This window comes from Pezoporus flaviventris, unplaced genomic scaffold (genome assembly GCF_033815535.1).
Source record: "Pezoporus flaviventris isolate CSIRO_AGI_PZ_B2104156 unplaced genomic scaffold, CSIRO_AGI_Pfla_v1 ptg000007l, whole genome shotgun sequence".
NCBI classification, from domain to species: Eukaryota; Metazoa; Chordata; class Aves; order Psittaciformes; family Psittacidae; genus Pezoporus; species Pezoporus flaviventris.
The window spans coordinates 86,753,203-86,764,892 of NW_026892555.1; the positions used below are offsets into that span (position 1 = coordinate 86,753,203).

Here is an 11,690-nt window from a genome sequence, read left to right on the forward strand (position 1 = left end):
CCTGGTTTTCCGAAATTACTATTATAAAAGCAAATTTTTCTCAGTAGGTATTTACTGATTTAAAATGGAGATTTTGATACATTAAAAGCATCGGTTTCTAATGCACTTGATCTAATGACTAACTAACTGTATGATGTCTGGATTTAGTTATTAGAAGAGAAAAGGTAACTGGAATAGATTAACAGTTATAAGAGTAGCTTTAATATCTTAGCAAGTTTCAAACAACTGATTGTTCCTTTCCCTTTTTATTTGGCCATCCATCCATTCATCCATACATTCCATCCATCCCTGTCCTTTAGAGACTTGTGGTTGTAGCTTTTTGTTTCTTTAGAAGATGTACAAGAAACACAAGAAGCTCTTCCCTAGTATACGCTTTCATATGTGTTTGTGAATGCTCTCATTTTTAAATACAAGGATTTAAACCGAAAGCTTCCAGTAGCAACAATTCCGTAGTTAGTGCAGAAGGGGACAGGGTGAGTGGCCACTGTACTATACTCAGCTCTCTGCAGGGTCAGTTGTGGCTGGTGAACAGCTCTGTTGTGGAGGGGTTTTTCCACAGAACATGTTCAACAGAGGCTGTTATTACAGGATAACTGAAGCCCAGACCTTAGGATTCAAAACTGATGCTGTACTGAGAATACCAAGGATTTTAGAAGGATTCTTAAACTTAGCTTTTGAAAATAATCTATTGCAGAGATTAAGGTGGTGCCTGTTTGGGGAGATCTGTTATTGTGTGACTGCTGTGGAGTTCTTGCTCTGGTTTTCTGGTCCTGGATCTAAAGCACAGGAGCCATGTGCTCAAGCTTCCCACGCTGGGTTTCCCTGCCAGTCTGCAGCTCACTTGGCAGTGTTTCTCATGCTCTTCTATCAGTCAGTCAGGATATGCATTTCCAGAGTGCCTGCAGTCCACATCACAGACAGGGATCAGAGCCTCCTGATCATAGTGCAAGAGAGTCAAGATGCTCCTCAGAAGCTAGTGCCTGTGGGCTTGCACAGAAGTTCCCCTATGAGCCTCAAAACACTTGCTGTAAAAGAGAGATCAGAGGATGTCCCTGTGAAGTTCCTCTGTGGAAGGAGAAGACCAAATAGAAAATTAAGGTTGTTAATGAGAATCTTATATTTATGAAATATTTTTATCACCATCATTTCTATTGCTGTATTATGTGGCTTGCAAAGTAACCACCAAGTGTATTATTTTTCACAGCAGACACAAGGTGTGATTATTGGATTAAAACTTATTTAGCAGTGGGTCTCCAACACATGTTGTGTATAGATCAAAAGCGGGGATGCCAGAGCAAAACATTTCCCTTCAAAGCCTGTCAACTGTGAAAACCCATAGGACCACTCATTTCGTGTGAGGCTTCCTGCTACTGCTGTGTTACAGCTGGTAGAAGACAGGCACCTGCCCCAGTATCACTTGTGGGGCTTCATGTTGCTGCTGAGTTCTAGAAAACAAATGAAGGTTTTCTAGCACTTGTTTTTATCCTGGTTACCAAAAATACATGTGAAGAATGTGCAGACCTGACCAGCTGATTTAAATTTCTGACTTTCCTAACTCCAGTTGGATTGATTTCACATTTGGATCTTTGACATAAATGTGGAGTAGCTTTTGAAATTATTTTGGAATAACTTTTTTTCCCCGTATCTCCGTAGGAAAATAATTAGTTCTTGTTCTTAGACAAACTTGTGTGTAGCACACATGGATTTTTAGCTAGTGTTTCAGGTTATTCACGTGTAATGTGGAAAATTAGAAGGAGACTCATGATAGTTAATAAACCTTGTAAATCTGACTTTGCTTTCAGAGAAGGTAGAACTAAACAGGCATGTAGGTTGTATCCTTAGATCAAGGCTTGTTTTATTAAAATGGATATATGTGAATCCTAACTTCCCATATTAACTTCTGAGAAATGTGCTGCTGGTAAATTTTATGGACTGGGAGTCAGCAACCCGACTGCCAGTAGAACCCAGACTTTGTATTTTGTTACAAAGGGGCAAGTACTAGACCTCCGAGTTTCCAACCTGCTTCATGTGGAAAATGGCAAAACTGGGAACAGTTCCTGCAGCAATTAGATCATTTTGAGATCCTTAACTGAAAGTTGCTGTAATAATTGCCAGAATTTCCAGTATTAGAAAACATAAAAAACCCTCCAAATTTTGTCCTCAGAAATGCTGCACTTGTCAGGTTCAGAATTCATTGCCCAGATTTCAAGAGTCCGGTGATGGTTTTGGCATATTTTCGATATAAATTAGTCATAAAGAAACAGTGGTACTCATTTTTATTTGGGGTTTCTGAGGTTGGCAGTTACTCTGTCTTTATCTTCACTGGCTGTTTCCGTGCAGATACCACGGCAAACAAAATGTTTAACTATGTAAGAAACTTCATTAAAGGTAGAATTAAAGTGTAAGTGTAAATGGTTGTAGGATGAAGCTTTAATGGAGAAGCTGATAAATAGTCAAGTGTATTATAATTACATATAAAAAAAAATCTAGAGAACTAGAGATCACCTTGTTGCACAGAATGTTGCACAGAATGTTCTGTACCTTTCAACTGTGGTCAGAGCTTTTAAATACTGGTTTGGGGGTTTTTCTTTTTAATTAGACTGAATGTTTATTTTCCATAAATTTGATCAGAAATTGGACTACATCCTGCTCAGTGCAGTGGGGTTTGGAGGTCAAATTCTAAGATGATCCAGGTATTTTAAATGTTGCATTATAAATTAAATCCTGCTGCAGGCTTTGGAGCAGTGCTGAAAATAAACCACACTGGGTACTCAATACTAAAAAAAAATTGAGTTGCAAAAAGTTACCTGTTCTTGTCTGCCAAGACTAGCAGTTCCCAGGAGGTCTGCTACCAAAACTGGGTTATCTTTATCATTTACGGATAGATTTTAGCACAGATTTCATTGCTGCAACGAACACTATTACAGAGGGCAAGCCAATGTCTTCGTTACTGCTTTACAGATCTGCCGGGCATTGTAACCTATTACCACATAGTTAATCAAGTGAGCGATGCTGCAAGATAGCTAGAGCTAATGAATGCTCAGTAATGGGAAACGAGTAAAGCCAGTTTCACATTTAACCCTTGATCACAGACCTCTGCTTTTTTTGTAACTCCTGCCATAGTATAGTAAACACCACCAGCTGCCTATCTATAGGCAAGTCTTTATTCATTAGAAGTTGGAAGAGCTATAATAAAACTATTTCAAATAGTGCAGGCATTTTCCGTATTTGTTTTGAACATTTTTCCTTTAATGAGTTTTGTCTCATTACATTTCATACCAGAAGTAACTTTCTATCCCTTCAGGCCAATGAAATGTTGTTCAGTGGAAGGAAGTTGACTGCACAGGAAGCTTGTGCCAAAGGACTCGTCTCTCAAGTGTTTTGGCCGGGAACATTCACACAAGAAGTAATGGTTAGAATCAAGGAACTGGTCACATGTAACTCAGTTGTAAGTTTCCTTTGTTTTCTTGCAATACATGCTTATGATTAGATTAATAAGCATTAATCTAAGTATTACTAGGCTACATCATTACATCCTTCTGAAAAAAGACCATTTTCATGAAATAAGTACAGCATTTTAGTATAGCACTGTCTTTTTATTTCCTGGGTTTTGAGGACTGCTTTTTCAGTTTGTATCCGACTCTTGCCATATGCCATAGTACACATTGGTTATGAAATTGAAAACACCATTGGACTCTTTACAATATACTTGTGTTTAACATAGTTGCCTAACTTATTCTAATCAACCATGTAAACAGTTGCCCTAAGTACTGCACAGAAATCTTTCAGTTGTAATATAATGTCTTGAGTTATAATAACATAGATTACTAGGAAAGTAAATGCAGTCTTTGACATTATGTTGAACTTAATTTTACTACAAAACGCCTAGAATAATGTGGATCGGAAGGGACGTTCAAAGGTCATCTAGTCCAACCCCTATGTTTGGTCGCACTACTGGCTGTTGCACAATAGCCAAAACTACCCATATTTAATCTTATGAGAAGAGATGAAGCACAGATTAACTGTTCTGTGCATTGGAAAATTTGGATTTTGAAATGGATCAATAGCTTTCTAAATGGAAAAGCAAGTGAGATTTTTCAGCCTCCTTTGAATGCCCAAGATTGTTAAGGTCTGCCTGGTTATTGGAGCAGTTCCGGATAGCAGTTCCGGATAGCAGTTCACCAAAATGAAGTTGGAGTTTTCTCTAGTTATCAGTATAAAATCATATATATATATTCATGGTTACAATTTTACTATTTTCATCATTTCCACATTTTTGTGTACTTGTTAACTGTGAAGTGTTTCTTAGGCTTGTAGGCTGATAAGCAATGTATGATAAGCTTAGGTTCATAATCAACTTCAGGATCCATCCACGCAACCTGTAAGTACACATGTAACGCTAACGCAACACCCCTTTATTTTGTTTGTTTGTTTGGCCCAGGTACTTGAAGAATCCAAAGCTTTAGTACGCAACATCATGAAGGTGGACTTGGAACAAGCAAATGAAAAGGAATGTGAAGTTTTGAAGAAAATCTGGGGCTCAGCACAAGGAATGGACTCAATGTTAAAATATCTGCAGAAGAAAATTGATGAGTTCTGATGAGATGCCCATTGACACTGGAATTGTATTTCTGGGACATCAGGGCAAACGTAAAGTGCCCATTTAAAAAAAACTATATAAACTAACCCCTTGCTCAGCTTGGGAACAGGAGTGGACACCCTCCCCTTTTATTGTCAAGGGGTTTAAAAGTACTGTATCACTTAAATCTGAACAAAACTCCTTTCTCCCTGATTGTTACATATAGATATACACACACACACACAAGTGTATGTGTGTGCATATATATGTCTTTTATATATATATATATAAAATGTAATATGTGTGTGAGAGTGTGTATGTAGACACACGCACACAAGCTAAAAAAAAAAAAGATAGAGTGCACTACCAAACATCTCTTTAAAGGCTCTAGTTTTTGTTATCTTTGGCTAGTACTGTATCAAATAGAGAATGGATTAAAAAGTGAATGGTGTTGCATTATTTTCTGTGTGGCAGGGAAGTCTGGAATAATGCTTTTCTTGTTCATTAGATTACAGCATTGAAACGGGTATTAGCCAGCCCTTACTTTCACTGCCCAAGGAGTCAACGAAGATAGAAGGCCTTGTCTTAGAAGAAGGTTGAAATACCTCAAGCAATGGAACATTGTAAAATGTGGGGTAATTAAACCCTGTTAAGCTTACATCACATATATCCCCAAAAAGAGAGTGTGCTCAGGATTATTGCTAAGAAAACACTCTGTCCTTTTTGGGGGGGAGGTATAGAGGGGTGGGAGGAAGAGGGCAGGAATACGTTTAATTCTTACCCAGATAACATGAAGAAACCACTGTCTCTTAGGGAAGGGGAATGAGGGGAAGCGGGAGGGAAATGGAAGGGGAAAGAAAGAAAAAATAAAAAAGAGCTTGTTTTGCAGTATTAGTGAATCACTGAATATCTTCTGTATGACTATCCTAAGTTATAAGTTAGTTTTAGTGGGGTTTTTAAAAACGTCTCTGAATTTGGGATTTTTTTGTTTGTTTTCTTGCTTTTGGGGTTTGGTTTTTTGTTGTTTTGTTTGGTTGTTGGGTTTCTTTTTTAATAACTACATAAGTGCTTCTGTTGCTGGGTGAGAATACTACTTTATATACAGTTTGGATTTTGTTTTTGGTTCTTTTTTTCCTATTTGCTGGTTTAATTGATGTATTACACCAAAAATGCATTTTATGTTCATAAATTTTAGGTTCACTTAGAATATATTATTTAATAAGTTAAAATTCTTTTGGCACACTATTACGTAAAAAACAAAAAACTCCTTTTTAAAAAAAAACAACTACCTTATATTAGATGTTTAATGTTCTTTGTCTATGCTTTTTTATTATTTTAAATATACACTATATACGGTATGGTGTAAAAGAGTGCCCTGTGTAAATAGACCTATTTTGCATTCCTTTCAGGAGTGGTTATTGATTCCTGACTGCAGATACCTATTATTACTTGGGTGTCTGTGCTTGCAATCTTATTGAATGTATTATGAAGAATGAAAAAGAAATCAAACCTTATTTTTGTACAGTTTTGAAGTTTTTACTTGGAACTGACCCACCTCCCCTTCCCAGTGGAGAGCTGTACAGTGTGTAAATCTGCCTTTACCTTGGATTGGTACAGTATTTTTGCATCTGTGGGACCTACTTCTTTGTTCTTAGTAGTTTGAACTATATATAACTGTACAATCTGTAAAGTTTTTATAGAATAAATATTCAGCTGTGAAAACTGGTTAAATAAAACTAATATTTCTTAACACATTTTAAATGTGGCTCGGTCCTAGAGTTGTCTTTTTCAAGGACATTTCAGTTCTGATTTCAAAGTAAGAGTTGCTGCAACAAATCTTGCAAATCACTTTGATATTTATGTTTTATTTTGTTAATCTTTTATCAGCTCTTAATTTCCATCAAATTAAAAGTTGAAAATTAATTTATTGGGGGTAACTATGTAGAAGTTTTCTCCTAGAGGCAGTAGATGGGGAAGATGATATACAGGTAGTCATTCTGCTCTCAGTTTTTGTGTTCCACTTCTAAAATAACATTCGGGAAATGTTTCTTTGCAATCTCTTAGAAATGGGTGACTTTCCCTACAATGCTGTGGTAAAGTGAGAACTCCTTAGTTAGATTTGGTTTTATTGAAAAGGAGAAGGAAAGATACCTTACCTACAGTTCTGTATAGTTAAACCGCGTGGAGTTCAGCTCAAATTTATATAAAGATCTCTCCTCTGGCATCTCTAAGAAGCATTTAGACATAGATTGCACCTGGTTTGGAGTCACAGCCTCCCAGCAGCAGTGGTACTTCAAAAATGACTTTTCTACGTTAATTCTAGTACTGATGTGTGAGCAACCTGTACCTGGAGAAGGAGAATATTGGAGTATCATGAATTATTGGAACTGGGTGCAATGCAAGAACATAGAAACAGTATCCTTCTGAACTGTGCCCAAGAGAACTTCTATATACTTCTGTAAACAAGGAAAATGTTTTCCCCAGTTTTTAACTCCTTCAGATATGAAAGCAAACTAAAGCCACGAGTTTGGGTGTCAGAAGCCTAATCAGTGGACAGTAGAATTAGGAATTAGCGATATTGGAATACAAAATTTAGCTAGCTTTAGCCTTGCTTAGTCCTGACGCTCAGGTCTCTTATCAAGACTGTCTGCTGTCTTGATTGCATGACTACTACCCAATTTGCATCGTTCCTTATGGAGTGTATAGACAAACTGTAAGGTTAAGTGTCGGTGTTGGTGCCAAAACTTGAAAGTACCAGAGGAGCCTTGATAATGCAGTGTAGGAATATACGACATTCTAGTTCTCTTCCTGAAATAGGTAATGGCTCACCTATTACTAGCAAACAGCAAATTGACAGGCATTGGCAATTGGACAGCTTTGAGGCCATACATTATGCTTTCCCCACAGAAGTTCCAGCACATTCAAGTTTATGTTTGGAAGTAAAAGAGACCTTTCCTCTGGGTCAGGAAACCAGAGAGCCATGGGTTGAAAGTACTTGGAACTGTTTGAAAGCCATTTGTGTACACTTAACCACAGCTTCTGCTGATATTGTAGCTTGAGTGAGCAAAAATAGAAAGCAGAGCAGGGTTTTACCTCTGGGTAAGCTAAGCCACAAGAGGTATTTTGGAGTAATCTGAAGATTGTCAGATCAGTCAAGCCAGCATTATACTGTGTCTAGGAATAACTGAAGTCACTATGCCACACTTTCATTTCTTAATGTTTCTGAAGGAATTACATGTTCATTCATACTAACAGAAAATTGTTTTCTGGAGAGAAATTAAACAAGCCTGTGCATCCAAGGGAAAAGAAAGAGAAAAGACAGGTCTTGACACCAATTTTCTTGAAGCAAAATTAACCACACCAGCCAGTCTGATTGATGAACCAGGGGCAACATCATCACAGACTTTTGGATATTTTGGACAGTCTAATTCACTCAGGAGAACAGATATATTTTCCCCCAGAATCACAATCATCTGAAGTTACTGCTATCAGAGTGGAGGGCAGCAGAATTATCTGCAATCCCTTCAACAGAAGATCTTTGCAAATTGATATATAAAGCAGGAAGTTTGGAGACCTTAGATAACCCAGCTCTGAAGTAGAATAAATACTTAAAAAAATAATTCACATGATCCCCAATGCTTTTGAAAGGTGCTGGCACAAGATGATAAGCTATTGTGCTTAATCCTTAAAAAGATGCAGGCCCAAGGTCTACAGTTCAGGTTCCCCTGCAGTGGATACCCCAAGCAACACTACCACCCATGATGTAGGGGGAGGCGTCCCTGCCCATGGCAGGGGGTTTGGAACTAGATGGTCTTAATGTTCTTTTCAACCCAAACCATTCTATGACAGGAGTTGTTCACACTTACTCCTTTTGATACTCTCTTACAGGTTTAGCCATTGTGGGTCAGCAAATAGATTTTTCACAGACATTAACCTGTTTAAACATAACTGGTTGAAAATCAATTTTTAATGAGTAAAAAAACAAAAAAAGGATAAAGGAATGCTATGAATGAGATCCCTCCAAACCTGAAAATATGCAAGTTTCTGGAAATCTCTGGTTAGCCTGTATTAAAATGCCGTTCAGTTCCCTCACTACACTTCCTAACAGCAGAACAGGTCTACCCAACACTCACATGGTAAAATAATGCATCGGGAACAAAACTTGCTGAACAAGAGATGTGGCACATCTGCCTCTAGACAGTTCCTGACACAGAGGCATTAAAACTGCAATTTTGCCACTGAACCAGTTATCACTGATTCTCACCATGTCCCTTCACATCTCTCTCTTTCAATTCCCCTCTGGTAAATTGGTTTTGATTACTGAACTTTCAAAACCAAATAAGCAACCAAGACAGCAGTCTAACAACAGTAATATGTATAAAATAAACAAGTAAACCATATAAAAATTGTCCAGAAGTTTCTGAGAGAGGCTGGTTGGCTGGAAATAAATGTAATTTTGCCAGTGTCCAGAAAGAGACACGCACAGAGACATCTCTGACTTCACATTCAGGCACTTCAGAAAACCGAGTTTTGTACCCCAGGAAGTTGGTTTGAACCCAGGAAATTCCCTGATAGAAGATTCCTGGCCAGCAATCCACAAGAACTTGACACACTATCATTATTTCCTTGTCTCTGACGTTCCCGGTGCTTCTCCAAGTCCTAGTGATGAAGAGGAACTGTAACCTGAGGAGAGCTACAGGACTAACAGGGAGTCATGGCACGTTCCACAGAAACATGTTATCACTGAAGACAGCAGGGCAAGGCACAAGCAAGATAGCGCTGGATTTTCTCTCCTCTCAGACCACTGCCTCATCACAAACTGAAAGCACTTGCACAGAGAAAGGAGAATCAGAGCATCCCACCCAGAATCTACATGAAAAGCAGGAAAGATGAACAGCTCCTCTGCAAGGGCAGCGGCTGAAATTAAGACTCTTTTGCATCTGTTTTTCCTACCATGCACAACAGGAACCCTGTTCGAAGAGCTGCGCAAAGGCATGCAGGCACTGTGCTTGGACAGCTGCCATGCTTGACCTGGCAAATCACTGATGATAAAACAGCAGAGTACATTACTAAGTTTACAGACTTGCCCGGTTTCCTCTCTAGATCAACATACTATCGCCACCTCGCAGGCTTTCTCGTGAAGCAAGCTGTGATCCCAGCTCACACCAGCAACATGAAACTGTACCATCCATCATGCTCTCCCTGATAACTCAAACCATCCACATCTACAGCCAGCCAGCGCAGCAGACTGGAAAGAGTTGGAGAAGAGCCTGACAGAAGCAGTGGCTTGTTCCTCTTGGAGACTGCAAGGCCAGAGGCAACAGTGCAGTAAAAACTGCCTCACCAAAAGGCCTTCAAACCATAGGTACCTCAAAGTACTTGCAGTCCAAAAGCTGCTGGGTGGTCAGCACCTGGTGCCAGCTCTTTCTTCTTGATTTGTGTTCTGTGGAGGGGCTTCAAAATACCACAGAAGTGTTCATTGACAAACCGCTGGCAACCGCCACAGAAATGGTGCTGCCATAAACGAGGAATGGTACAAATACCAAAGCCTCTCAGCCTTCAAATTAGATGTATATTTAGAAATTCTGTGTCAAACCATGAAATTAAAAAAACCCAAGCACTGTGGATCTCCTAGCAGCAGGAGCTGCTTTGTTGGTTGGGGCCAGCAGGGATTTGATCCCGAGGAGCAACACTCCTGCCTGCTGCTGCCTCTGGAAAGATTACATTTGTCAGACAGCGGGAGAGCTTCTGCGACACTGTGTCTCTGTTGGAACCCCTAAGGGGAAAATAGGGTCTCCTCAGAACAGACAGGAAAATTTAAGACTTCCTCTAAGAAGAAAAGAAGCAAAGCAGCAGAAATCCAAGGGAAGAAGTGGAACTATTCCTAACAATCACGATAATTGCAGTTTTGTAAGTTAGGCTGGCTAGGTGCCCAGAATGGGTAAGCAACCCCAAACCGGTTTAACTGACAAGCATACTGCAGTTCGCACTGCTCTGGAATAAAGCAAAATGACTTCCAACTTTTCAAAAATCATAGCTACAGATTCTCCCTCATCTATACTTTTTTATTTGTGTAAACTAACAAACTGTGCTCTGAGATAGTGGTGAAGTTTGATATTTCTGAAAGTAGCTGTGAGGTTCAGACATAGCTGTCAGTAAAACCAAAGGGGAAGGTTAAAAATACCTTATTTAAAATATATTTACAGTATATATAAACAGCTGATTGTATGCACATAATGCACAATGTGCAGTCTGCATGGACAACTTACCCGATCAGTTTACAACATTTTGCCCACTATAAGACTTTTTTCAGTAGCTTTTTTAAATACGTTTTACTAACAAGTCACCCAATTCCCTTTGTATTGAGACTTCAAATTCAACTTTATCCCCCATCACACTGACTTAACATTGTTCCAGCAGAATTTATGAATTCAACACTTGTGACAATCAGAAGCATTTGTAAAACTACAAAACAGGGCCTGCCAGCACGGCTCTGGGAGCTTTGCTTTAGTGATTCTTGATCCAAGATTAAGTATGATGGGAGAAACTGCCACAAGCATTATTACGGTTTTAAACAGAAGATGGAACAGTGCAATGATTTTGCAGTGTTATTTGATCTGCACAGGCTTTCCTTGCCTAGAAAGAGTTAATCTGAACAGTAGCTTGCTTTCTTTGGCAGGGACTATGCATCATCCCCTGATCAAATCTCATGAAAATACAAAATTATAAAAATGGTGTCCCTCAGGTGTACTGAGAGAACAGACAGGAGCCACAGGAAACAGGAGCCTCTGAAAGGCTGTGCACTGTATCCTTCCCCACCCTTCAGATCAGTACCGTATCCAGACACATATTTAACAACCTTCATCTCTCTCTGCTGCGTTGCCATTATCCATCAGCAACCTTGAAGCAGAGCTGTACAGACACCCAAAATAGCTTTTGACAAGGACATGTAAAATCATTCACTATCTGAAGAGGCCAGCAATACCTGTAATAGGAACACAAGGATGCTGGATTAAGTCTGGCACTCTTCTAGCTGGACCTACCCAGAGCTGCTACTATACCGCATTAAAGATCCTGTTCACACATAGATGAAGTATATATATATATATAA

The 11,690-nt window shown here is 39.0% G+C and overlaps 1 protein-coding gene across 5 annotated transcripts in view; it reads left to right on the forward strand.

Moving 5' to 3' along the window:
- Positions 1 to 6,340, forward strand: part of CDYL (chromodomain Y like) — a 105,741-nt gene extending 99,401 nt beyond the window's left edge. For all 5 annotated transcript variants that reach the window (XM_061449388.1, XM_061449385.1, XM_061449390.1 and 2 more), the window contains 2 exons: positions 3,305 to 3,448; positions 4,442 to 6,340. In XM_061449388.1, the coding sequence (XP_061305372.1) occupies positions 3,305 to 3,448; positions 4,442 to 4,600 (303 nt within the window). In that variant the 3' untranslated portion in view covers positions 4,601 to 6,340. The remainder of the gene's footprint in view (positions 1 to 3,304; positions 3,449 to 4,441) is intronic.
- The last annotated feature ends 5,350 nt before the right edge of the window (positions 6,341 to 11,690 follow it).